Source organism: Scyliorhinus torazame, chromosome 25 (genome assembly GCF_047496885.1).
Source record: "Scyliorhinus torazame isolate Kashiwa2021f chromosome 25, sScyTor2.1, whole genome shotgun sequence".
NCBI classification, from domain to species: Eukaryota; Metazoa; Chordata; class Chondrichthyes; order Carcharhiniformes; family Scyliorhinidae; genus Scyliorhinus; species Scyliorhinus torazame.
This window is the reverse complement of record NC_092731.1, coordinates 2,324,925-2,351,911: the sequence shown is the minus strand read 5'-3', so window position 1 is coordinate 2,351,911 and position 26,987 is coordinate 2,324,925. Positions and strand designations below refer to the sequence as shown.

At 48.7% G+C, this 26,987-nt stretch overlaps 1 protein-coding gene across 1 annotated transcript in view; it reads left to right on the top strand.

Moving 5' to 3' along the window:
- The window catches only part of LOC140402260 (estrogen-related receptor gamma-like), a 180,232-nt gene that overhangs the window by 78,941 nt on the left and 74,304 nt on the right, over window positions 1–26,987 (top strand). Inside the window, exons 4-5 of the mRNA XM_072489892.1 lie at window positions 23,832–23,942; window positions 24,723–24,884. Of these exons, the coding sequence (XP_072345993.1) occupies window positions 23,832–23,942; window positions 24,723–24,884 (273 nt within the window). The remainder of the gene's footprint in view (window positions 1–23,831; window positions 23,943–24,722; window positions 24,885–26,987) is intronic.

Below are 26,987 nucleotides of genomic sequence, written 5' to 3'. Positions count from 1 at the left end.
GGGTGTGGGATATATCAGCGTTACAGTGAGGGGTGTGGGATATATCAGTGTTACAGTGAGGGGTGTGGGGTATATCAGAGTGTCACAGTGAGGCGTGTGGGGTATATCAGAGTGTCACAGTGAGGGGTGTGGGGTATATCAGAGTGTTACAGTGAGTGGGTGTGGGATAAATCGGAGTGTTACAGTGAGGGGGTGTGGAACATATCAGAGTGTTACAGTGAGGGGTGTGGGGTATATCAGTGTTACAGTGAGGGGTGTGGGGTATATCAGTGTTACAGTGAGGGGTGTGGGGTATATCAGAGTGTTACAGGGAGGGGTGTGGGGTATATCAGTGTTACAGTGAAGGGTGTGGCGTATATCAGAGTGTTACAGTGAGGGGTGTGGGGTACATCAGTGTTACAGTGAGGGGTGTGGGGTATATCAGTGTCACAGTGAGGGGTGTGAGGTATATAAGTGTGTTACAGTGAGGGGTGTGGGGTATATCAGAGTGTTACAGTGAGGGGTGTGGGATATATCAGAGTTACAGTGAGGGGTGTGGGGAATATCAGAGTGTTACAGTGAGGGGTGTGGGATATATCAGAGTGTTACAGTGAGGGGTGTGGTATATATCAGTGTGTTACATTGAGGGGTGTGGGGTATATCAGAGTGTTACAGTGAGGGGTGTGGGGTATATCAGAGTGTTACAGTGAGGGGTGTGGGGTATATCAGAGAGTTACAGTGAGGGGTGTTGGGTATATCAGTGTTACAGTGAATGGTGTTGGGTATATCAGAGTGTTACAGTGAGGGGTGTGGGATATATCAGAGTGTTACAGTGAGGGGTGTGGGCTATATCAGAGTGTTACAGTGAGGGGTGTGGGGTATATCAGTGTTACAGTGAGGGGTGTGGGGTATATCAGAGTGTTACAGTGAGGGATGTGGGGTATATCAGTGTTACAGTGAAGGGTGTGGGGTATATCAGAGTGTTACAGTGAAGGGTGTGCGGTATATCAGAGTGTTACAGTGAGGGGTGTCAGGTATATCAGTGCTACAGTGAGGGGTGTGGGGTATATCAGTGTTACAGTGAGGAGTGTGGAGTATATCAGAGTGTTACAGTGACGGGTGTGGAGTATATCCGTGTTACAGTGAGGGTTTTGGGGTATATCAGAGTGTTACTGTGAGGGGTGTGTGGTTTATCAGTGTTGCAGTGAGGGGTGTGGGGTATATCAGTGTTACAGTGAGGGGTGTGGGTATATCAGAGAGTTACAGTGAGGGGTGTGGGGTATATAAGAATGTTACAGTGAGTGTTGTGGGATATATCAGAGTGTTACAGTGAGGGGTGTGGGGTATATCAATGTTACAGTGAGGGGCGTGGTGTATTTCAGTGTTACAGTGAGGGGTGTGGGGTATATCAGAGAGTTACAGTGAGGGTTGTGGGATATATCAGAGTGTTACAGTGAGGGTTTTAGGGGATATCAGAGTGTTACAGTGACGTGTGTTGGGTATATCAGTGTTACAGTGAGGGGTGTGGGATATATCAGTGTTACAGTGAGGGCTGTGGGGTATATCAGATTGTTACAGTGAGGGGTGTGGGGTATATCAGAGTTTTCCAGTGAGGGGTGTGGGATATATCAGCGTTACAGTGAGGGGTGTGGGATATATCAGTGTTACAGTGAGGTGAGTGGGGTATATCAGAGTGTTACAGTGAGGGGTGTGGGATATATCAGTGTTACAGTGAGGGGTGTGGGGTATATCAGTGTTACAGTGAGGGGTGTGGGGTATATCAGAGTGTTACAGTGAGGGGTGTGGGGTATATCAGAGTGTTCCAGTGAGGGGTGTCGGATATATCAGCGTTACAGTGAGGGGTGTGGGATATATCAGTGTTACAGTGAGGGGTGTGGGGTATATCAGAGTGTCACAGTGAGGCGTGTGGGGTATATCAGTGTTACAGTGAGGGGTGTGGGGTATATCAGAGTGTTACAGTGAGTGGGTGTGGGATAAATCGGAGTGTTACAGTGAGGGGGTGTGGAACATATCAGATTGTTACAGTGAGGGGTGTGGGGTATATCAGTGTTACAGTGAGGGGTGTGGGGTATATCAGTGTTACAGTGAGGGGTGTGGGGTATATCAGAGTGTTACAGTGAGGGGTGTGGGGTATATCAGTGTTACAGTGAAGGGTGTGGCGTATATCAGAGTGTTACAGTGAGGGGTGTGGGGTACATCAGTGTTACAGTGAGGGGTGTGGGGTATATCAGTGTCACAGTGAGGGGTGTGAGGTATATAAGTGTGTTACAGTGAGGGGTGTGGGGTATATCAGAGTGTTACAGTGAGGGGTGTGGGATATATCAGAGTTACAGTGAGGGGTGTGTGGAATATCAGAGTGTTACAGTGAGGGGTGTGGGGTATATCAGAGTGTTACATTGAGGGGTGTGGGGTATATCAGAGTGTTACAGTGAGGGGTGTGGGGTATATGAGAGTGTTACAGTGAGGGGTGTGGGGTATATCAGAGAGTTACAGTGAGGGGTGTCGGGTATATCAGTGTTACAGTGAATGGTGTTGGGTATATCAGAGTGTTACAGTGAGGGGTGTGGGATATATCAGAGTGTTACAGTGAGGGGTGTGGGCTATATCAGAGTGTTACAGTGAGGGGTGTGGGGTATATCAGTGTTACAGTGAGGGGTATGGGGTATATCAGTGTTACAGTGAGGAGTGTGGGGTATATCAGAGTGTTACAGTGAGGGGTGTGGGGTATATCAGTGTGACATTGAGGGGTGTGGGGTATATCAGTGTTACAGTGAGGGGTGTGGGGTATATCAGAGTGTTACAGTGAGGGGTGTCGGGTATATCAGTGTTACAGTGAGGGGTGTGGGGTATATCAGTGTTACAGTGAGGAGTGTGGGATCTATCAGAGTGGTACAGTGAGGGGTGTGGGGTATATAAGAATGTTACAGTGAGTGTTGTGGGGTATATCAGAGTGTTACAGTGAGGGGTGTGGGGTATATCAATGTTACAGTGAGGGGCGTGGTGTATTTCAGTGTTACAGTGAGGGGTGTGGGGTATATCAGAGAGTTACAGTGAGGGTTGTGGGATATATCAGAGTGTTACAGTGAGGGTTTTAGGGGATATCAGAGTGTTACAGTGAGGGGTGTTGGGTATATCAGTGTTACAGTGAGGGGTGTGGGATATATCAGAGTGTTACAGTGAGGGTTTTAGGGGATATCAGAATGTTACAGTGAGGGGTGTGCGGTATATCAGAGTGTTACAGTGAGGGTTTTAGGGGATATCAGAATGTTACAGTGAGGGGTGTGCGGTATATCAGAGTGTCACAGTGAGGGGTGTGGGATATATCAGTGTTACAGTGAGGGCTGTGGGGTATATCAGATTGCTACAGTGAGGGGTGTGGGGTATATCAGAGTGTCACAGTGAGGGGTGTGGGATATATCAGTGTTACAGTGAGGGCTGTGGGGTATATCAGATTGTTACAGTGAGGGGTGTGGGGTATATCAGTGTTACAGTGAGGGGTGTGGAGTATATCAGTGTTACAGTGAGGTGAGTGGGGTATATCAGAGTGTTCCAGTGAGGGGTGTGGGATATATCAGCGTTACAGTGAGGTGTGTGGGATATATCAGTGTTACATTGAGGGGTGTGGGGTATATCAGAGTGTTACAGTGAGGGGTGTGGGGTATATCAGAGTGTCACAGTGAGGCGTGTGGTGTATATCAGAGTGTTACAGTGAGTGGGTGTGGGATAAATCGGAGAGTTACAGTGAGGGGGTGTGGAACATATCAGAGTGTTACGGTGAGGGGTGTGGGGTATATCAGTGTTACAGTGAGGGGTGTGGGGTATATCAGTGTTACAGTGAGGGGTGTGGGGTATATCAGAGTGTTACAGTGAGGGGTGTGGGGTATATCAGTGTTACAGTGAAGGGTTTGGGGTATATCAGAGTGTTACAGTGAGGGGTGTGGGGTACATCAGTGTTACAGTGAGGGATGTGGGGTATATCAGTGTCACAGTGAGGGGTGTGAGGTATATAAGTGTGTTACAGTGAGGGGTGTGGGGTATATCAGAGTGTTACAGTGAGGGGTGTGGGATATATCAGAGTTACAGTGAGGGGTGTGGGGCATATCAGAGTGTTACAGTGAGGGGTGTGGGATATATCAGAGTGTTACACTGAGGGGTGTGGTGTATATCAGAGTGTTACATTGAGGGGTGTGGGGTATATCAGAGTGTTACAGTGAGGGGTGTGGGATATATCAGTGTTACAGTGAGGGGTGTGGGCTATATCAGAGTGTTACAGTGAGGGCTGTGGGGTATATCAGTGTTATAGTGAGGGGTGTGGGGTATATCAGTGTTACAGTGAGGAGTGTGGGGTATATCAGAGTGTTACAGTGAGGGGTGTGGGGTATATCAGTGTGACATTGAGGGGTGTGGGGTATATCAGTGTTACAGTGAGGGGTGTGGGGTATATCAGAGTGTTACATTGAGGGGTGTCGGGTATATCAGTGTTACAGTGAGGGGTGTGGGGTATATCAGTGTTACAGTGAGGAGTGTGGGGTATATCAGAGTGTTACAGTGACGGGTGTGGGGTATATCAGTGTTACAGTGAGGATTTTGGGATATATCAGAGTTACAGTGAGGGGTGTGGGGCATATCAGAGTGTTACAGTGAGGGGTGTGGGGTATATGAATGTTACAGTGAGGGGTGTGGAGTCTACCAGTGTTACAGTGAGGGGTGTGGGGTATATCAGAGTGTTACAGTGAGGGTTCTGGGATATATCAGATTGTTACAGTGAAGGGTGTGGGATATATCAGTGTTACAGCGAGGGGTGTGGGTTATATCAGAGTGTTACAGTGAGGGGTGTGGGATATATCAGAGTTACAGTGAGGGGTGTGGGCCATATCAGAGTGTTACAGTGAGGGGTGTGGGATATATCAGAGTGTTACAGTCAGGGGTGTGGTGTATATCAGAGTGTTACAGTGAGGGGTGTGGGGTATATCAGAGTGTTACAGTGAGGGGTGTGGGGTATATCAGAGAGTTACAGTGAGGGGTGTCGGGTATATCAGTGTTACAGTGAGGGGTGTTGGGTATATCAGAGTGTTACAGTGAGGGGTGTGGGGTATATCAGAGTGTTACAGTGAGGGGTGTGGGGTATATCAGTGTTACATTGAGGGGTGTGGGGTATATCAGTGTTACAGTGAGGTGTGTGGGGTATATCAGAGTGTTACAGTGAGGGGTGTCGGGTAAAGCAGTGTTACAGTGAGGGGTGTGGGGTATATCAGTGTTACAGTGAGGAGTGTGGGGTATATCAGAGTGTTACAGTGACGGGTGTGGGGTATATCAGTGTTACAGTGAGGATTTTGGGGTATATCAGAGTTACAGTGAGGGGTGTGGGCCATATCAGAGTGTTACAGTGAGGGGTGTGGGGTATATCCGAGTGTTACAGTGAGGGGTGTTGGGTATATCAGTGTTACAGTGAGGGGTGTGTGGTTTATCAGTGTTGCAGTGAGGGGTGTGGAGTATATCAGTGTTACAGTGAGGGGTGTGGGTATATCAGAGGGTTACAGTGAGTTGTGTGGGATCTATCAGAGGGTTACAGTGAGGGGTGTGGGGTATATCTGAGTCTTACAGTGAGGGGTGTGGGGTATATCAATGTTACATTGAGGGGTATGGAGTATATCAGTGTTACAGTGAGGGGTGTGGGGTATTTCAGAGTGTTACAGTGAGGGTTGTGGGATATATCAGAGTGTTACAGTGAGGGGTTTGGGATATATCAGTGTTACAGTGAAGGTTGTGGGGTATATCAGAGTGTTACAGTGAGGGGTGTGGGGTATATCAGTGTTACAGTGAGGTGTGTGGGGTATATCAGTGTTACAGTGAGGGGTGTGGGATATATCAGAGTGTTACACTGAGGGGTGTGGTGTATATCAGAGTGTTACATTGAGGGGTGTGGGGTATATCAGAGTGTTACAGTGAGGGGTGTGGGGTATATCAGAGTGTTACAGTGAGGGGTGTGGGGTATATCAGAGAGTTACAGTGAGGGCTGTCGGGTAAATCAGTGTTACAGTGAATGGTGTTGGGTATATCAGAGTGTTACAGTGAGGGGTGTGGGATATATCAGAGTGTTACAGTGAGGGGTGTGGGCTATATCAGAGTGTTACAGTGAGGGGTGTGGGGTATATCAGTGTTATAGTGAGGGGTGTGGGGTATATCAGTGTTACAGTGAGGAGTGTGGGGTATATCAGAGTGTTACAGTGAGGGGTGTGGGGTATATCAGTGTGACATTGAGGGGTGTGGGGTATATCAGTGTTACAGTGAGGGGTGTGGGGTATATCAGAGTGTTACATTGAGGGGTGTCGGGTATATCAGTGTTACAGTGAGGGGTGTGGGGTATATCAGTGTTACAGTGAGGAGTGTGGGGTATATCAGAGTGTTACAGTGACGGGTGTGGGGTATATCAGTGTTACAGTGAGGATTTTGGGATATATCAGAGTTACAGTGAGGGGTGTGGGGCATATCAGAGTGTTACAGTGAGGGGTGTGGGGTATATGAATGTTACAGTGAGGGGTGTGGAGTCTACCAGTGTTACAGTGAGGAGTGTGGGGTATATCAGAGTGTTACAGTGAGGGTTCTGGGATATATCAGATTGTTACAGTGAAGGGTGTGGGATATATCAGTGTTACAGCGAGGGGTGTGGGTTATATCAGAGTGTTACAGTGAGGGGTGTGGGATATATCAGAGTTACAGTGAGGGGTGTGGGCCATATCAGAGTGTTACAGTGAGGGGTGTGGGATATATCAGAGTGTTACAGTGAGGGGTGTGGTGTATATCAGAGTGTTACAGTGAGGGGTGTGGGGTATATCAGAGTGTTACAGTGAGGAGTGTGGGGTATATCAGAGAGTTACAGTGAGGAGTGTGGGGTATATCAGAGTGTTACAGTGACGGGTGTGGGGTATATCAGTGTTACAGTGAGGATTTTGGGGTATATCAGAGTTACAGTGAGGGGTGTGGGCCATATCAGAGTGTTACAGTTAGGGGTGTGGTGTATATCCGAGTGTTACAGTGAGGGGTGTTGGGTATATCAGTGTTACAGTGAGGGGTGTGTGGTTTATCAGTGTTGCAGTGAGGGGTGTGGAGTATATCAGTGTTACAGTGAGGGGTGTGGGTATATCAGAGGGTTACAGTGAGTTGTGTGGGATCTATCAGAGGGTTACAGTGAGGGGTGTGGGGTATATCTGAGTCTTACAGTGAGGGGTGTGGGGTATATCAATGTTACATTGAGGGGTATGGAGTATATCAGTGTTACAGTGAGGGGTGTGGGGTATTTCAGAGTGTTACAGTGAGGGTTGTGGGATATATCAGAGTGTTACAGTGAGGGGTTTGGGATATATCAGTGTTACAGTGAAGGTTGTGGGGTATATCAGAGTGTTACAGTGAGGGGTGTGGGGTATATCAGTGTTACAGTGAGGTGTGTGGGGTATATCAGTGTTACAGTGAGGGGTGTGGGATATATCAGTGTTTCAGTAAGGGGTGTAGGGTATATCAGTGTTGCAGTGAGGGGTGTGTGGTATATCAGTGTTGCAGTGAGGGGTGTGGGGTATATCAGTGTTACAGTGAGGGGTGTGGGGTATATCAGAGAGTTACAGTGAGGGGTGTCGGGTATATCAGTGTTACAGTGAGGGGTGTTGGGTATATCAGAGTGTTACAGTGAGGGGTGTGGGGTATATCAGAGTGTTACAGTGAGGGGTGTGGGGTATATCAGTGTTACATTGAGGGGTGTGGGGTATATCAGTGTTACAGTGAGGGGTGTGGGGTATATCAGAGTGTTACAGTGAGGGGTGTCGGGTATATCAGTGTTACACTGAGGGGTGTGGGGTATATCAGTGTTACAGTGAGGAGTGTGGGGTATATCAGAGTGTTACAGTGACGGGTGTGGGGTATATCAGTGTTACAGTGAGGATTTTGGGGTATATCAGAGTTACAGTGAGGGGTGTGGGCCATATCAGAGTGTTACAGTGAGGGGTGTGGGGTATATCCGAGTGTTACAGTGAGGGGTGTTGGGTATATCAGTGTTACAGTGAGGGGTGTGTGGTTTATCAGTGTTGCAGTGAGGGGTGTGGAGTATATCAGTGTTACAGTGAGGGGTGTGGGTATATCAGAGGGTTACAGTGAGTTGTGTGGGATCTATCAGAGGGTTACAGTGAGGGGTGTGGGGTATATCTGAGTCTTACAGTGAGGGGTGTGGGGTATATCAATGTTACATTGAGGGGTATGGAGTATATCAGTGTTACAGTGAGGGGTGTGGGGTATATCAGAGTGTTACAGTGAGGGTTGTGGGATATATCAGAGTGTTACAGTGAGGGGTTTGGGATATATCAGTGTTACAGTGAAGGTTGTGGGGTATATCAGAGTGTTACAGTGAGGGGTGTGGGGTATATCAGTGTTACAGTGAGGGGTGTGGGATATATCAGTGTTTCAGTAAGGGGTGTAGGGTATATCAGTGTTGCAGTGAGGGGTGTGTGGTATATCAGTGTTGCAGTGAGGGGTGTGGGGTATATCAGTGTTACAGTGAGGGGTGTGGGTATATCAGTGTTACAGTGAGGGGTGTGGGGTATATAAGAATGTTACAGTGAGGTGAGTGGGGTATATCAGAGTGTTCCATTGAGGGGTGTGGGATATATCAGCGTTACAGTGAGGTGTGTGGGATATATCAGTGTTACAGTGAGGGGTGTGGGGTATATCAGAGTGTTACAGTGAGGGGTGTGGGGTATATCAGAGTGTCACAGTGAGGCGTGTGGGGTATATCAGAGTGTTACAGTGAGTGGGTGTGGGATAAATCGGAGTGTTACAGTGAGGGGGTGTGGAACATATCAGAGTGTTACGGTGAGGGGTGTGGGGTATATCAGTGTTACAGTGAGGGGTGTGGGGTATATCAGTGTTACAGTGAGGGGTGTGGGGTATATCAGAGTGTTACAGTGAGGGGTGTGGGGTATATCAGTGTTACAGTGAGGGGTGTGGGGTACATCAGTGTTACAGTGAGGGATGTGGGGTATATCAGTGTCACAGTGAGGGGTGTGAGGTATATAAGTGTGTTACAGTGAGGGGTGTGGGGTATATCAGAGTGTTACAGTGAGGGGTGTGGGATATATCAGAGTTACAGTGAGGGGTGTGGGGCATATCAGAGTGTTACAGTGAGGGGTGTGGGATATATCAGAGTGTTACACTGAGGGGTGTGGTGTATATCAGAGTGTTACATTGAGGGGTGTGGGGTATATCAGAGTGTTACAGTGAGGGATGTGGGGTATATCAGAGTGTTACAGTGAGGGTTCTGGGATATATCAGATTGTTACAGTGAAGGGTGTGGGAAATATCAGTGTTACAGCGAGGGGTGTGGGTTATATCAGAGTGTTACAGTGAGGGGTGTGGGATATATCAGAGTTACAGTGAGGGGTGTGGGCCATATCAGAGTGTTACAGTGAGGGGTGTGGGATATATCAGAGTGTTACAGTGAGGGGTGTGGTGTATATCAGAGTGTTACAGTGAGGGGTGTGGGGTATATCAGAGTGTTACAGTGAGGGGTGTGGGGTATATCAGAGAGTTACAGTGAGGGGTGTCGGGTATATCAGTGTTACAGTGAGAGGTGTTGGGTATATCAGAGTGTTACAGTGAGGGGTGTGGGGTATATCAGAGTGTTACAGTGAGGGGTGTGGGGTATATCAGTGTTACATTGAGGGGTGTGGGGTATATCAGTGTTACAGTGAGGGGTGTGGGGTATATCAGAGTGTTACAGTGAGGGGTGTCGGGTATATCAGTGTTACAGTGAGGGGTGTGGGGTATATCAGTGTTACAGTGAGGAGTGTGGGGTATATCAGAGTGTTACAGTGACGGCTGTGGGGTATATCAGTGTTACAGTGAGGATTTTGGGGTATATCAGAGTTACAGTGAGGGGTGTGGGCCATATCAGAGTGTTACAGTGAGGGGTGTGGGGTATATCCGAGTGTTACAGTGAGGGGTGTTGGGTATATCAGTGTTACAGTGAGGGGTGTGTGGTTTATCAGTGTTGCAGTGAGGGGTGTGGAGTATATCAGTGTTACAGTGAGGGGTGTGGGTATATCAGAGGTTTACAGTGAGTTGTGTGGGATCTATCAGTGGGTTACAGTGAGGGGTGTGGGGTATATCTGAGTCTTACAGTGAGGGGTGTGGGGTATATCAATGTTACATTGAGGGGTATGGAGTATATCAGTGTTACAGTGAGGGGTGTGGGGTATTTCAGAGTGTTACAGTGAGGGTTGTGGGATATATCAGAGTGTTACAGTGAGGGGTTTGGGATATATCAGTGTTACAGTGAAGGTTGTAGGGTATATCAGAGTGTTACAGTGAGGGGTGTGGGGTATATCAGTGTTACAGTGAGGTGTGTGGGGTATATCAGTGTTACAGTGAGGGGTGTGGGATATATCAGTGTTTCAGTAAGGGGTGTAGGGTATATCAGTGTTGCAGTGAGGGGTGTGTGGTATATCAGTGTTGCAGTGCGGGGTGTGGGGTATATCAGTGTTACAGTGAGGGGTGTGGGGTATATCAGAGAGTTACAGTGAGGGGTGTCGGGTATATCAGTGTTACAGTGAGGGGTGTTGGGTATATCAGAGTGTTACAGTGAGGGGTGTGGGGTATATCAGAGTGTTACAGTGAGGGGTGTGGGGTATATCAGTGTTACATTGAGGGGTGTGGGGTATATCAGTGTTACAGTGAGGGGTGTGGGGTATATCAGAGTGTTACAGTGAGGGGTGTCGGGTATATCAGTGTTACAGTGAGGGGTGTGGGGTATATCAGTGTTACAGTGAGGAGTGTGGGGTATATCAGAGTGTTACAGTGACGGGTGTGGGGTATATCAGTGTTACAGTGAGGATTTTGGGGTATATCAGAGTTACAGTGAGGGGTGTGGGCCATATCAGAGTGTTACAGTGAGGGGTGTGGGGTATATCCGAGTGTTACAGTGAGGGGTGTTGGGTATATCAGTGTTACAGTGAGGGGTGTGTGGTTTATCAGTGTTGCAGTGAGGGGTGTGGAGTATATCAGTGTTACAGTGAGGGGTGTGGGTATATCAGAGGGTTACAGTGAGTTGTGTGGGATCTATCAGAGGGTTACAGTGAGGGGTGTGGGGTATATCAATGTTACATTGAGGGGTATGGAGTATATCAGTGTTACAGTGAGGGGTGTGGGGTATATCAGAGTGTTACAGTGAGGGTTGTGGGATATATCAGAGTGTTACAGTGAGGGGTTTGGGATATATCAGTGTTACAGTGAAGGTTGTGGGGTATATCAGAGTGTTACAGTGAGGGGTGTGGGGTATATCAGTGTTACAGTGAGGGGTGTGGGATATATCAGTGTTTCAGTAAGGGGTGTAGGGTATATCAGTGTTGCAGTGAGGGGTGTGTGGTATATCAGTGTTGCAGTGAGGGGTGTGGGGTATATCAGTGTTACAGTGAGGGGTGTGGGTATATCAGTGTTACAGTGAGGGGTGTGGGGTATATAAGAATGTTACAGTGAGGGTTGTGGGGTATATCAGAGTGTCACAGTGAGGGGTGTGGGATATATCAGTGTTACAGTGAGGGCTGTGGGGTATATCAGATTGTTACAGTGAGGGGTGTGGGGTATATCAGTGTTACAGTGAGGGGTGTGGAGTATATCAGTGTTACAGTGAGGTGAGTGGGGTATATCAGAGTGTTCCAGTGAGGGGTGTGGGATATATCAGCGTTACAGTGAGGTGTGTGGGATATATCAGTGTTACAGTGAGGGGTGTGGGGTATATCAGAGTGTTACAGTGAGGGGTGTGGGGTATATCAGAGTGTCACAGTGAGGCGTGTGGGGTATATCAGAGTGTTACAGTGAGTGGGTGTGGGATAAATCGGAGTGTTACAGTGAGGGGGTGTGGAACATATCAGAGTGTTACGGTGAGGGGTGTGGGGTATATCAGTGTTACAGTGAGGGGTGTGGGGTATATCAGTGTTACAGTGAGGGGTGTGGGGTATATCAGAGTGTTACAGTGAGGGGTGTGGGGTATATCAGTGTTACAGTGAGGGGTGTGGGGTACATCAGTGTTACAGTGAGGGATGTGGGGTATATCAGTGTCACAGTGAGGGGTGTGAGGTATATAAGTGTGTTACAGTGAGGGGTGTGGGGTATATCAGAGTGTTACAGTGAGGGGTGTGGGATATATCAGAGTTACAGTGAGGGGTGTGGGGCATATCAGAGTGTTACAGTGAGGGGTGTGGGATATATCAGAGTGTTACACTGAGGGGTGTGGTGTATATCAGAGTGTTACATTGAGGGGTGTGGGGTATATCAGAGTGTTACAGTGAGGGGTGTGGGGTATATCAGAGTGTTACAGTGAGGGGTGTGGGGTATATCAGAGAGTTACAGTGAGGGCTGTCGGGTAAATCAGTGTTACAGTGAATGGTGTTGGGTATATCAGAGTGTTACAGTGAGGGGTGTGGGATATATCAGAGTGTTACAGTGAGGGGTGTGGGCTATATCAGAGTGTTACAGTGAGGGGTGTGGGGTATATCAGTGTTATAGTGAGGGGTGTGGGGTATATCAGTGTTACAGTGAGGAGTGTGGGGTATATCAGAGTGTTACAGTGAGGGGTGTGGGGTATATCAGTGTGACATTGAGGGGTGTGGGGTATATCAGTGTTACAGTGAGGGGTGTGGGGTATATCAGAGTGTTACATTGAGGGGTGTCGGGTATATCAGTGTTACAGTGAGGGGTGTGGGGTATATCAGTGTTACAGTGAGGAGTGTGGGGTATATCAGAGTGTTACAGTGACGGGTGTGGGGTATATCAGTGTTACAGTGAGGATTTTGGGATATATCAGAGTTACAGTGAGGGGTGTGGGGCATATCAGAGTGTTACAGTGAGGGGTGTGGGGTATATGAATGTTACAGTGAGGGGTGTGGAGTCTACCAGTGTTACAGTGAGGGGTGTGGGGTATATCAGATTGTTACAGTGAGGGTTCTGGGATATATCAGATTGTTACAGTGAAGGGTGTGGGATATATCCGTGTTACAGCGAGGGGTGTGGGTTATATCAGAGTGTTACAGTGAGGGGTGTGGGATATATCAGAGTTACAGTGAGGGGTGTGGGCCATATCAGAGTGTTACAGTGAGGGGTGTCGGGTATATCAGTGTTACAGTGAGGGGTGTTGGGTATATCAGAGTGTTACAGTGAGGGGTGTGGTGTATATCAGAGTGTTACAGTGAGGGGTGTGGGGTATATCAGATTGTTACAGTGAGGGTTCTGGGATATATCAGATTGTTACAGTGAAGGGTGTGGGATATATCAGTGTTACAGCGAGGGGTGTGGGTTATATCAGAGTGTTACAGTGAGGGGTGTGGGATATATCAGAGTTACAGTGAGGGGTGTGGGCCATATCAGAGTGTTACAGTGAGGGGTGTGGGATATATCAGAGTGTTACAGTGAGGGGTGTGGTGTATATCAGAGTGTTACAGTGAGGGGTGTGGGGTATATCAGAGTGTTACAGTGAGGGGTGTGGGGTATATCAGAGAGTTACAGTGAGGGGTGTCGGGTATATCAGTGTTACAGTGAGGGGTGTTGGGTATATCAGAGTGTTACAGTGAGGGGTGTGAGGTATATCAGAGTGTTACAGTGAGGGGTGTGGGGTATATCAGTGTTACATTGAGGGGTGTGGGGTATATCAGTGTTACAGTGAGGGGTGTGGGGTATATCAGAGTGTTACAGTGAGGGGTGTCGGGTATATCAGTGTTACAGTGAGGGGTGTGGGGTATATCAGTGTTACAGTGAGGAGTGTGGGGTATATCAGAGTGTTACAGTGACGGGTGTGGGGTATATCAGTGTTACAGTGAGGATTTTGGGGTATATCAGAGTTACAGTGAGGGGTGTGGGCCATATCAGAGTGTTACAGTGAGGCGTGTGGGGTATATCCGAGTGTTACAGTGAGGGGTGTGGGCCATATCAGAGTGTTACAGTGAGGGGTGTGGGGTATATCCGAGTGTTACAGTGAGGGGTGTTGGGTATATCAGTGTTACAGTGAGGGGTGTGTGGTTTATCAGTGTTGCAGTGAGGGGTGTGGAGTATATCAGTGTTACAGTGAGGGGTGTGGGTATATCAGAGGGTTACAGTGAGTTGTGTGGGACCTATCAGAGGGTTACAGTGAGGGGTGTGGGGTATATCTGAGTCTTACAGTGAGGGGTGTGGGGTATATCAATGTTACATTGAGGGGTATGGAGTATATCAGTGTTACAGTGAGGGGTGTGGGGTATTTCAGAGTGTTACAGTGAGGGTTGTGGGATATATCAGAGTGTTACAGTGAGGGGTTTGGGATATATCAGTGTTACAGTGAAGGTTGTGGGGTATATCAGAGTGTTACAGTGAGGGGTGTGGGGTATATCAGTGTTACAGTGAGGTGTGTGCGGTATATCAGTGTTACAGTGAGGGGTGTGGGATATATCAGAGTGTTACACTGAGGGGTGTGGTGTATATCAGAGTGTTACATTGAGGGGTGTGGGGTATATCAGAGTGTTACAGTGAGGGGTGTGGGGTATATCAGAGTGTTACAGTGAGGGGTGTGGGGTATATCAGAGAGTTACAGTGAGGGCTGTCGGGTAAATCAGTGTTACAGTGAATGGTGTTGGGTATATCAGAGTGTTACAGTGAGGGGTGTGGGATATATCAGAGTGTTACAGTGAGGGGTGTGGGCTATATCAGAGTGTTACAGTGAGGGGTGTGGGGTATATCAGTGTTATAGTGAGGGGTGTGGGGTATATCAGTGTTACAGTGAGCAGTGTGGGGTATATCAGAGTGTTACAGTGAGGGGTGTGGGGTATATCAGTGTGACATTGAGGGGTGTGGGGTATATCAGTGTTACAGTGAGGGGTGTGGGGTATATCAGAGTGTTACATTGAGGGGTGTCGGGTATATCAGTGTTACAGTGAGGGGTGTGGGGTATATCAGTGTTACAGTGAGGAGTGTGGGGTATATCAGAGTGTTACAGTGACGGGTGTGGGGTATATCAGTGTTACAGTGAGGATTTTCGGATATATCAGAGTTACAGTGAGGGGTGTGGGGCATATCAGAGTGTTACAGTGAGGGGTGTGGGGTATATGAATGTTACAGTGAGGGGTGTGGAGTCTACCAGTGTTACAGTGAGGGGTGTGGGGTATATCAGAGTGTTACAGTGAGGGTTCTGGGATATATCAGATTGTTACAGTGAAGGGTGTGGGATATATCAGTGTTACAGCGAGGGGTGTGGGTTATATCAGAGTGTTACAGTGAGGGGTGTGGGATATATCAGAGTTACAGTGAGGGGTGTGGGCCATATCAGAGTGTTACAGTGAGGGGTGTGGGATATATCAGAGTGTTACAGTGAGGGGTGTGGTGTATATCAGAGTGTTACAGTGAGGGGTGTGGGGTATATCATAGTGTTACAGTGAGGGGTGTGGGGTATATCAGAGAGTTACAGTGAGGGGTGTCGGGTATATCAGTGTTACAGTGAGGGGTGTTGGGTATATCAGAGTGTTACAGTGAGGGGTGTGGGGTATATCAAGAGTGTTACAGTGAGGGGTGTGGGGTATATCAGTGTTACATTGAGGGGTGTGGGGTATATCAGTGTTACAGTGAGGGGTGTGGGGTATATCAGAGTTTTACAGTGAGGGGTGTCGGGTATATCAGTGTTACAGTGAGGGGTGTGGGGTATATCAGTGTTACAGTGAGGAGTGTGGGGTATATCAGAGTGTTACAGTGACGGGTGTGGGGTATATCAGTGTTACAGTGAGGATTTTGGGGTATATCAGAGTTACAGTGAGGGGTGTGGGCCATATCAGAGTGTTACAGTGAGGGGTGTGGGGTATATCCGAGTGTTACAGTGAGGGGTGTTGGGTATATCAGTGTTACAGTGAGGGGTGTGTGGTTTATCAGTGTTGCAGTGAGGGGTGTGGAGTATATCAGTGTTACAGTGAGGGGTGTGGGTATATCAGAGGGTTACAGTGAGTTGTGTGGGATCTATCAGAGGGTTACAGTGAGGGGTGTGGGGTATATCTGAGTCTTACAGTGAGGGGTGTGGGGTATATCAATGTTACATTGAGGGGTATGGAGTATATCAGTGTTACAGTGAGGGGTGTGGGGTATTTCAGAGTGTTACAGTGAGGGTTGTGGGATATATCAGAGTGTTACAGTGAGGGGTTTGGGATATATCAGTGTTACAGTGAAGGTTGTGGGGTATATCAGAGTGTTACAGTGAGGGGTGTGGGGTATATCAGTGTTACAGTGAGGTGTGTGGGGTATATCAGTGTTACAGTGAGGGGTGTGGGATATATCAGTGTTTCAGTAAGGGGTGTAGGGTATATCAGTGTTGCAGTGAGGGGTGTGTGGTATATCAGTGTTGCAGTGAGGGGTGTGGGGTATATCAGTGTTACAGTGAGGAGTGTGGGGTATATCAGAGTGTTACAGTGAGGGGTGTGGGGTATATCAGTGTGACATTGAGGGGTGTGGGGTATATCAGTGTTACAGTGAGGGGTGTGGGGTATATCAGAGTGTTACATTGAGGGGTGTCGGGTATATCAGTGTTACAGTGAGGGGTGTGGGGTATATCAGTGTTACAGTGAGGAGTGTGGGGTATATCAGAGTGTTACAGTGACGGGTGTGGGGTATATCAGTGTTACAGTGAGGATTTTGGGATATATCAGAGTTACAGTGAGGGGTGTGGGGCATATCAGAGTGTTACAGTGAGGGGTGTGGGGTATATGAATGTTACAGTGAGGGGTGTGGAGTCTACCAGTGTTACAGTGAGGGGTGTGGGGTATATCAGATTGTTACAGTGAGGGTTCTGGGATATATCAGATTGTTACAGTGAAGGGTGTGGGATATATCAGTGTTACAGCGAGGGGTGTGGGTTATATCAGAGTGTTACAGTGAGGGGTGTGGGATATACCAGAGTTACAGTGAGGGGTGTGGGCCATATCAGAGTGTTACAGTGAGGGGTGTGGGATATATCAGAGTGTTACAGTGAGGGGTGTGGTGTATATCAGAGTGTTACAGTGAGGGGTGTGGGGTATATCAGAGTGTTACAGTGAGGGGTGTGGGGTATATCAGAGAGTTACAGTGAGGGGTGTCGGGTATATCAGTGTTACAGTGAGGGGTGTTGGGTATATCAGAGTGTTACAGTGAGGGGTGTGGGGTATATCAGAGTGTTACAGTGAGGGGTGTGGGGTATATCAGTGTTACATTGAGGGGTGTGGGGTATATCAGTGTTACAGTGAGGGGTGTGGGGTATATCAGAGTGTTACAGTGAGGGGTGTCGGGTATATCAGTGTTACAGTGAGGGGTGTGGGGTATATCAGTGTTACAGTGAGGAGTGTGGGGTATATCAGAGTGTTACAGTGACGGGTGTGGGGTATATCAGTGTTACAGTGAGGATTTTGGGGTATATCAGAGTTACAGTGAGGGGTGTGGGCCATATCAGAGTGTTACAGTGAGGGGTGTGGGGTATATCCGAGTGTTACAGTGAGGAGTGTTGGGTATATCAGTGTTACAGTGAGGGGTGTGTGGTTTATCAGTGTTGCAGTGAGGGGTGTGGAGTATATCAGTGTTACAGTGAGGGGTGTGGGTATATCAGAGGGTTACAGTGAGTTGTGTGGGATCTATCAGAGGGTTACAGTGAGGGGTGTGGGGTATATCTGAGTCTTACAGTGAGGGGTGTGGGGTATATCAATGTTACATTGAGGGGTATGGAGTATATCAGTGTTACAGTGAGGGGTGTGGGGTATTTCAGAGTGTTACAGTGAGGGTTGTGGGATATATCAGAGTGTTACAGTGAGGGGTTTGGGATATATCAGTGTTACAGTGAAGGTTGTGGGGTATATCAGAGTGTTACAGTGAGGGGTGTGGGGTATATCAGTGTTACAGTGAGGTGTGTGGGGTATATCAGTGTTACAGTGAGGGGTGTGGGATATATCAGTGTTTCAGTGAAGGTTGTGGGGTATATCAGAGTGTTACAGTGAGGGGTGTGGGGTATATCAGAGAGTTACAGTGAGGGGTGTCGGGTATATCAGTGTTACAGTGAGGGGTGTTGGGTATATCAGAGTGTTACAGTGAGGGGTGTGGGGTATATCAGAGTGTTACAGTGAGGGGTGTGGGGTATATCAGTGTTACATTGAGGGGTGTGGGGTATATCAGTGTTACAGTGAGGGGTGTGGGGTATATCAGAGTGTTACAGTGAGGGGTGTCGGGTATATCAGTGTTACAGTGAGGGGTGTGGGGTATATCAGTGTTACAGTGAGGAGTGTGGGGTATATCAGAGTGTTACAGTGACGGGTGTGGGGTATATCAGTGTTACAGTGAGGATTTTGGGGTATATCAGAGTTACAGTGAGGGGTGTGGGCCATATCAGAGTGTTACAGTGAGGGGTGTGGGGCATATCCGAGTGTTACAGTGAGGGGTGTGGGTATATCAGAGGGTTACAGTGAGTTGTGTGGGATCTATCAGAGGGTTACAGTGAGGGGTGTGGGGTATATCTGAGTCTTACAGTGAGGGGTGTGGGGTATATCAATGTTACAGTGAGGGGTATGGAGTATATCAGTGTTACAGTGAGGGGTGTGGGGTATTTCAGAGTGTTACAGTGAGGGTTGTGGGATATATCAGAGTGTTACAGTGAGGGGTTTGGGATATATCAGTGTTACAGTGAAGGTTGTGGGGTATATCAGAGTGTTACAGTGAGGGGTGTGGGGTATATCAGTGTTACAGTGAGGTGTGTGCGGTATATCAGTGTTACAGTGAGGGGTGTGGGATATATCAGAGTGTTACACTGAGGGGTGTGGTGTATATCAGAGTGTTACATTGAGGGGTGTGGGGTATATCAGAGTGTTACAGTGAGGGGTGTGGGGTATATCAGAGTGTTACAGTGAGGGGTGTGGGGTATATCAGAGAGTTACAGTGAGGGCTGTCGGGTAAATCAGTGTTACAGTGAATGGTGTTGGGTATATCAGAGTGTTACAGTGAGGGGTGTGGGATATATCAGAGTGTTACAGTGAGGGGTGTGGGCTATATCAGAGTGTTACAGTGAGGGGTGTGGGGTATATCAGTGTTATAGTGAGGGGTGTGGGGTATATCAGTGTTACAGTGAGGAGTGTGGGGTATATCAGAGTGTTACAGTGAGGGGTGTGGGGTATATCAGTGTGACATTGAGGGGTGTGGGGTATATCAGTGTTACAGTGAGGGGTGTGGGGTATATCAGAGTGTTACATTGAGGGGTGTCGGGTATATCAGTGTTACAGTGAGGGGTGTGGGGTATATCAGTGTTACAGTGAGGAGTGTGGGGTATATCAGAGTGTTACAGTGACGGGTGTGGGGTATATCAGTGTTACAGTGAGGATTTTCGGATATATCAGAGTTACAGTGAGGGGTGTGGGGCATATCAGAGTGTTACAGTGAGGGGTGTGGGGTATATGAATGTTACAGTGAGGGGTGTGGAGTCTACCAGTGTTACAGTGAGGGGTGTGGGGTATATCAGAGTGTTACAGTGAGGGTTCTGGGATATATCAGATTGTTACAGTGAAGGGTGTGGGATATATCAGTGTTACAGCGAGGGGTGTGGGTTATATCAGAGTGTTACAGTGAGGGGTGTGGGATATATCAGAGTTACAGTGAGGGGTGTGGGCCATATCAGAGTGTTACAGTGAGGGGTGTGGGATATATCAGAGTGTTACAGTGAGGGGTGTGGTGTATATCAGAGTGTTACAGTGAGGGGTGTGGGGTATATCAGAGTGTTACAGTGAGGGGTGTGGGGTATATCAGAGAGTTACAGTGAGGGGTGTCGGGTATATCAGTGTTACAGTGAGGGGTGTTGGGTATATCAGAGTGTTACAGTGAGGGGTGTGGGGTATATCAGAGTGTTACAGTGAGGGGTGTGGGGTATATCAGTGTTACATTGAGGGGTGTGGGGTATATCAGTGTTACAGTGAGGGGTGTGGGGTATATCAGAGTTTTACAGTGAGGGGTGTCGGGTATATCAGTGTTACAGTGACGGGTGTGGGGTATATCAGTGTTACAGTGAGGGGTGTGGGGTATATCAGAGTTACAGTGAGGGGTGTGGGCCATATCAGAGTGTTACAGTGAGGGGTGTGGGGTATATCCGAGTGTTACAGTGAGGGGTGTTGGGTATATCAGTGTTACAGTGAGGGGTGTGTGGTTTATCAGTGTTGCAGTGAGGGGTGTGGAGTATATCAGTGTTACAGTGAGGGGTGTGGGTATATCAGAGGGTTACAGTGAGTTGTGTGGGATCTATCAGAGGGTTACAGTGAGGGGTGTGGGGTATATCTGAGTCTTACAGTGAGGGGTGTGGGGTATATCAATGTTACATTGAGGGGTATGGAGTATATCAGTGTTACAGTGAGGGGTGTGGGGTATTTCAGAGTGTTACAGTGAGGGTTGTGGGATATATCAGAGTGTTACAGTGAGGGGTTTGGGATATATCAGTGTTACAGTGAAGGTTGTGGGGTATATCAGAGTGTTACAGTGAGGGGTGTGGGGTATATCAGTGTTACAGTGAGGTGTGTGGGGTATATCAGTGTTACAGTGAGGGGTGTGGGATATATCAGTGTTTCAGTAAGGGGTGTAGGGTATATCAGTGTTGCAGTGAGGGGTGTGTGGTATATCAGTGTTGCAGTGAGGGGTGTGGGGTATATCAGTGTTACAGTGAGGAGTGTGGGGTATATCAGAGTGTTACAGTGAGGGGTGTGGGGTATATCAGTGTGACATTGAGGGGTGTGGGGTATATCAGTGTTACAGTGAGGGGTGTGGGGTATATCAGAGTGTTACATTGAGGGGTGTCGGGTATATCAGTGTTACAGTGAGGGGTGTGGGGTATATCAGTGTTACAGTGAGGAGTGTGGGGTATATCAGAGTGTTACAGTGACGGGTGTGGGGTATATCAGTGTTACAGTGAGGATTTTGGGATATATCAGAGTTACAGTGAGGGGTGTGGGGCATATCAGAGTGTTACAGTGAGGGGTGTGGGGTATATGAATGTTACAGTGAGGGGTGTGGAGTCTACCAGTGTTACAGTGAGGGGTGTGGGGTATATCAGATTGTTACAGTGAGGGTTCTGGGATATATCAGATTGTTACAGTGAAGGGTGTGGGATATATCAGTGTTACAGCGAGGGGTGTGGGTTATATCAGAGTGTTACAGTGAGGGGTGTGGGATATATCAGAGTTACAGTGAGGGGTGTGGGCCATATCAGAGTGTTACAGTGAGGGGTGTGGGATATATCAGAGTGTTACAGTGAGGGGTGTGGTGTATATCAGAGTGTTACAGTGAGGGGTGTGGGGTATATCAGAGTGTTACAGTGAGGGGTGTGGGGTATATCAGAGAGTTACAGTGAGGGGTGTCGGGTATATCAGTGTTACAGTGAGGGGTGTTGGGTATATCAGAGTGTTACAGTGAGGGGTGTGGGGTATATCAGAGTGTTACAGTGAGGGGTGTGGGGTATATCAGTGTTACATTGAGGGGTGTGGGGTATATCAGTGTTACAGTGAGGGGTGTGGGGTATATCAGAGTGTTACAGTGAGGGGTGTCGGGTATATCAGTGTTACAGTGAGGGGTGTGGGGTATATCAGTGTTACAGTGAGGAGTGTGGGGTATATCAGAGTGTTACAGTGACGGGTGTGGGGTATATCAGTGTTACAGTGAGGATTTTGGGGTATATCAGAGTTACAGTGAGGGGTGTGGGCCATATCAGAGTGTTACAGTGAGGGGTGTGGGGTATATCCGAGTGTTACAGTGAGGGGTGTTGGGTATATCAGTGTTACAGTGAGGGGTGTGTGGTTTATCAGTGTTGCAGTGAGGGGTGTGGAGTATATCAGTGTTACAGTGAGGGGTGTGGGTATATCAGAGGGTTACAGTGAGTTGTGTGGGATCTATCAGAGGGTTACAGTGAGGGGTGTGGGGTATATCTGAGTCTTACAGTGAGGGGTGTGGGGTATATCAATGTTACATTGAGGGGTATGGAGTATATCAGTGTTACAGTGAGGGGTGTGGGGTATTTCAGAGTGTTACAGTGAGGGTTGTGGGATATATCAGAGTGTTACAGTGAGGGGTTTGGGATATATCAGTGTTACAGTGAAGGTTGTGGGGTATATCAGAGTGTTACAGTGAGGGGTGTGGGGTATATCAGTGTTACAGTGAGGTGTGTGGGGTATATCAGTGTTACAGTGAGGGGTGTGGGATATATCAGTGTTTCAGTAAGGGGTGTAGGGTATATCAGTGTTGCAGTGAGGGGTGTGTGGTATATCAGTGTTGCAGTGAGGGGTGTGGGGTATATCAGTGTTACAGTGAGGGGTGTGGGGTATATCAGAGAGTTACAGTGAGGGGTGTCGGGTATATCAGTGTTACAGTGAGGGGTGTTGGGTATATCAGAGTGTTACAGTGAGGGGTGTGGGGTATATCAGAGTGTTACAGTGAGGGGTGTGGGGTATATCAGTGTTACATTGAGGGGTGTGGGGTATATCAGTGTTACAGTGAGGGGTGTGGGGTATATCAGAGTGTTACAGTGAGGGGTGTCGGGTATATCAGTGTTACAGTGAGGGGTGTGGGGTATATCAGTGTTACAGTGAGGAGTGTGGGGTATATCAGAGTGTTACAGTGACGGGTGTGGGGTGTATCAGTGTTACAGTGAGGATTTTGGGGTATATCAGAGTTACAGTGAGGGGTGTGGGCCATATCAGAGTGTTACAGTGAGGGGTGTGGGGTATATCCGAGTGTTACAGTGAGGGGTGTTGGGTATATCAGTGTTACAGTGAGGGGTGTGTGGTTTATCAGTGTTGCAGTGAGGGGTGTGGAGTATATCAGTGTTACAGTGAGGGGTGTGGGTATATCAGAGGGTTACAGTGAGTTGTGTGGGATCTATCAGAGGGTTACAGTGAGGGGTGTGGGGTATATCTGAGTCTTACAGTGAGGGGTGTGGGGTATATCAATGTTACATTGAGGGGTATGGAGTATATCAGTGTTACAGTGAGGGGTGTGGGGTATATCAGAGTGTTACAGTGAGGGTTGTGGGATATATCAGAGTGTTACAGTGAGGGGTTTGGGATATGTCAGTGTTACAGTGAAGGTTGTGGGGTATATCAGAGTGTTACAGTGAGGGGTGTGGGGTATATCAGTGTTACAGTGAGGGGTGTGGGATATATCAGTGTTTCAGTAAGGGGTGTAGGGTATATCAGTGTTGCAGTGAGGGGTGTGTGGTATATCAGTGTTGCAGTGAGGGGTGTGGGGTATATCAGTGTTACAGTGAGGGGTGTGGGTATATCAGTGTTACAGTGAGGGGTGTGGGGTATATAAGAATGTTACAGTGAGGGTTGTGGGGTATATCAGAGTGTTACAGTGAGGGGTGTGGGTATATCAGTGTTACATTGAGGGGTGTGGGATATATCAGAGTGTTACAGTGAGGGGTGTGGGTATATCAGTGTTACATTGAGGGGTGTGGGATATATCAGAGTGTTACTGCGAGGGGTGTGGGGTATATCCGAGTGTTACAGTGAGGGGTGTGGGGTATATCAGAGTGTTACAGTGAGGGGTGTGGGATATATCAGTGTTACAGTGAGGGGTGTGGGGTATATCAGAGTGTTACAGTGAGGAGATAAATGTCAAATTTTCACCCAAAATGTCCGATGATGCCATGTAGAGAAATTTGTGTTGTTAACTTCTGGGACTTTATTTCTCGTTAATCAACGGTTCAGTTATTGTTGCTGACGTTGTTAAACTGATCTTACAGTATTGGGATCTTGCTTTGCATCCAATGGCTGCAGTAACAGTTGTTTTCGTACCTCCAGGTGTACGTCTGGACCGTGTGAGGGGTGGTCGACAGAAGTACAAGCGACGGTTTGACGAAGCAGGTGTTGGATATGTCAGCTCACAGTGCTGCCAAGTCAGCCAAAAACCAGGTGAAGATCCACGCTTCAAATTCCTCCTTTACTGACCCCCCCTTGTGAACTGATTGGTGAGACTCTCTCTGTCAGCAATGTGCAAGGACAAGAATCGCTGCTTTCCCCAAAGTGTGGAGTGGAAATTAGGTCAAAGTTTGAATTATGACGTTTCTTCTGAACATTCTTTGAATTTTACAAACATCACAAATGGAGGCCATTCAGCCTTCATCTCTGTGCTGGCTCTTTATTGCAGCACTCCAAACTAATCTCACTGCACAGCTCTCTCCTTCTGGATCTCTCCTTTGTTCAACATCACACATTTGTTGAATTTTCCCATGAAGAAGCAATCATTCCCTCCGCTCCAATAACCCTCTGGTCAAAAATTATTGCATAAAGGAAGCTGAATTAATGCATCTGGGCAAATTGTTCACTTACGAGGAGACAATGGGTCAGGAGCGAAGAGAGATCAGATGGGCCATGGGGTGATGTGTGTGAGAGAGGGTCTGCAGATTGTGAGAGTCGTAGCGGGGTGAGGTTCAGAGGGTGCTGAGGGTCAAAGGGCAATGAAGGTCAGAGAACGCTGAGGGTCAAAGGGCAGTGATGGTCAAGGGCAGCGAGGGTCAGAGGGCAGTAAAGGTCAGAGGGAGTTGAGGGTTGGAGGGAAATGCAGGTCAAAGGGCAATGAGGGTAATCCCACAGACTATGAGCTTTAATTGGCAGTTGATGGACCAATAGAAATCCATCAATCAGAGCCACTGGGAGTCAGCTCATTGTTTCAAAACTTTAACTTTGTTCCAGGGAATCAGATTGTCTCCCATCTCCTGTTGGTGGAACCAGAGAAGATCTTTGCGATGGCTGATCCGACCACGCCCGAGACTGATGACAAAGTCCTCACAACACTCTGTGACCTGGCCGATAGAGAACTGGTCGTTCTCATTAGCTGGGCGAAACATATCCCAGGTACCAATAACCACATGTGTCTGTGCGTGTCTGTGCGTGTGTGTGTGTCTGTGCGTGTATGTGTCTGTGCGTGTGTGTGTCTGTGCGTGTGTGTGTCTGTGCGTGTGTGTGTCTGTGCGTGTGTGTGTGTCTGTGCGTGTGTGTGTCTGTGCGTGTGTGTGTCTGTGCGTCTGAGTGTCTGTGCGTGTGTGTGTCTGTGCGTGTGTGTGTCTGTGCGTCTGTGTGTCTGTGCGTCTGTGCGTGTGCGTGTGTGCGCGCATGTGTGCGTATCTGTGCGTGTGTGTATGTGTCTGTGCGTGTGTGTGTGTGTCTGTGCGTGTGTGTGTGTCTGTGCGTGTGTGTGTGTCTGTGCGTGTGTGTGTGTCTGTGCGTGTGTGTGTGTCTGTGCGTGTGTGTGTCTCTGTGCGTGTGTGTGTGTCTGTGCGTGTGTGTGTCTGTGCGTGTGTGTGTCTGTGCGTGTGTGTGTCTGTGCGTGTGTGTGTCTGTGCGTCTGTGTGTCTGTGCGTCTGTGTGTCTGTGCGTGTGTGTGTCTGTGCGTGTGTGTGTGTGCGCGCGCATGTGTGCGTATCTGTGCGTGTGTGTGCGTGTCTGTGCGTGTGTGTGTGTCTGTGCGTGTGTGTGTGTCTGTGCGTGTGTGTGTGTCTGTGTGCGTCTGTGCGTGTGTGTGTGAGTCTGTGCGTGTGTGTGTCTGTGTCTGCGTGTCTGCGCGTGTGCGTGTCTGTGCGCGTGTGTGTGTGTGCGTGTGTGTGTGTCTGTGCGTATGTGTGTCTGTGCGTGTGTGTGTGTCTGTGCGTGTCTGTGCGTGTGTGTGTGTCTGTGCGTGTGTGTGTGAGTCTGTGCGTCTGTGCGTGTGTGTGTCTGTGCGATTGTGTGCCTGTGCGTGTGTGTGGGTCTGTGCGTGTGTGTGCCGGTGCGTGTGTGTGCCGGTGCGTGTGTGTGTCTGTGCGTGTGTGTGTCTGTACGTGTGTCTGTGTGTGTGTGTGTGTCTGTCTGCGTGTGTGTCTGTGCGTGTGTGTCTGTGCGTGTGTCTGTGTGTGTGTCTGTCTGTGTGTGTGTGTCTGTGTGTGTGTGTCTGTGCGTGTGTGTCTGTGCGTGTGTGTGTGTGCGCGCGTGTGTGTGTCTGTGCGTGTGTGTGTCTGTGTGTGTGTGTCTGTGCGCGTGAGTGTGTCTGTGTGTGTCTGTGTGCGTGTCTGTGTCTGTGTGCGTGTGTGTGTCTGTGCATTTGTGTGTCTGTGCATGTGTGTGTGTCTGTGCGTGTGTGTGTGTGTGTGCGTGTGTGTGTGTGTGTCTGTGCGTGTGTGTGTGTCTGTGTGTCTGTCTGTGCGTGTGTGTGTGTCTGCGTGTGTGTGTGTCTGCATGCGTGCGTGTGTGTCTGTGCGCGCGTGTGTGTCTGTGCGTGTGTGTGCGTCTGTGCGCGTGTGTGTCTGTGCGCGTGTGTGTCTGTGCGCGTGTGTGTCTGTGCGCGTGTGTGTCTGTGCGCGTGTGTGCCTGTGCGCGTGTGTGTCTGTGCGCGTGTGTGTCTGTGCGTGTGTGTCTGTGCGTGTCTGTGCGTGTGTGCTCGTCTGTGCGCGTGTGTGTCTGTGCCGTGTGTGCCTGTGTGCGTCTGTGCGTGTGTGTGTGAGTCTGTGCGTGTGTGTGTCTGTGTGTGTGTGTCTGTGTGTGTGTGTCTGCGCGTGTGCGTGTCTGCGCGTGTGCGTGTCTGCGCGTGTGTGTGTGTGCGTGTGTGTGTGTCTATGCGTGTGTGTCTGTGCGTGTGTGTGTGTCTGTGCGTGTGTGTGTGTCTGTGCGTGTCTGTGCGTGTGTGCGTGTCTGTGCGTGTGTGCGTGTCTGTGCGTGTGTGTGTGTCTGTGCGCGTGTGTGTGTGTCTGTGCGCGTGTGTGTGAGTCTGTGCGTGTGTGAGTCTGTGCGTGTGTGTGTCTGTGCGTGTGTGTGTCTGTGCGTGTGTGTGTCTGTGTGTGTGGGTCTGTGCGTGTGTGTGCCGGTGCGTGTGTGTGTCTGTGCGTGTGTGTGTGTGTGTCTGTCTGTGTGTGTGTCTGTGTGTGTGTGTCTGTGCGTGTGTGTCTGTCTGTGTGTGTGTCTGTCTGTGTGTGTGTCTGTCTGTGT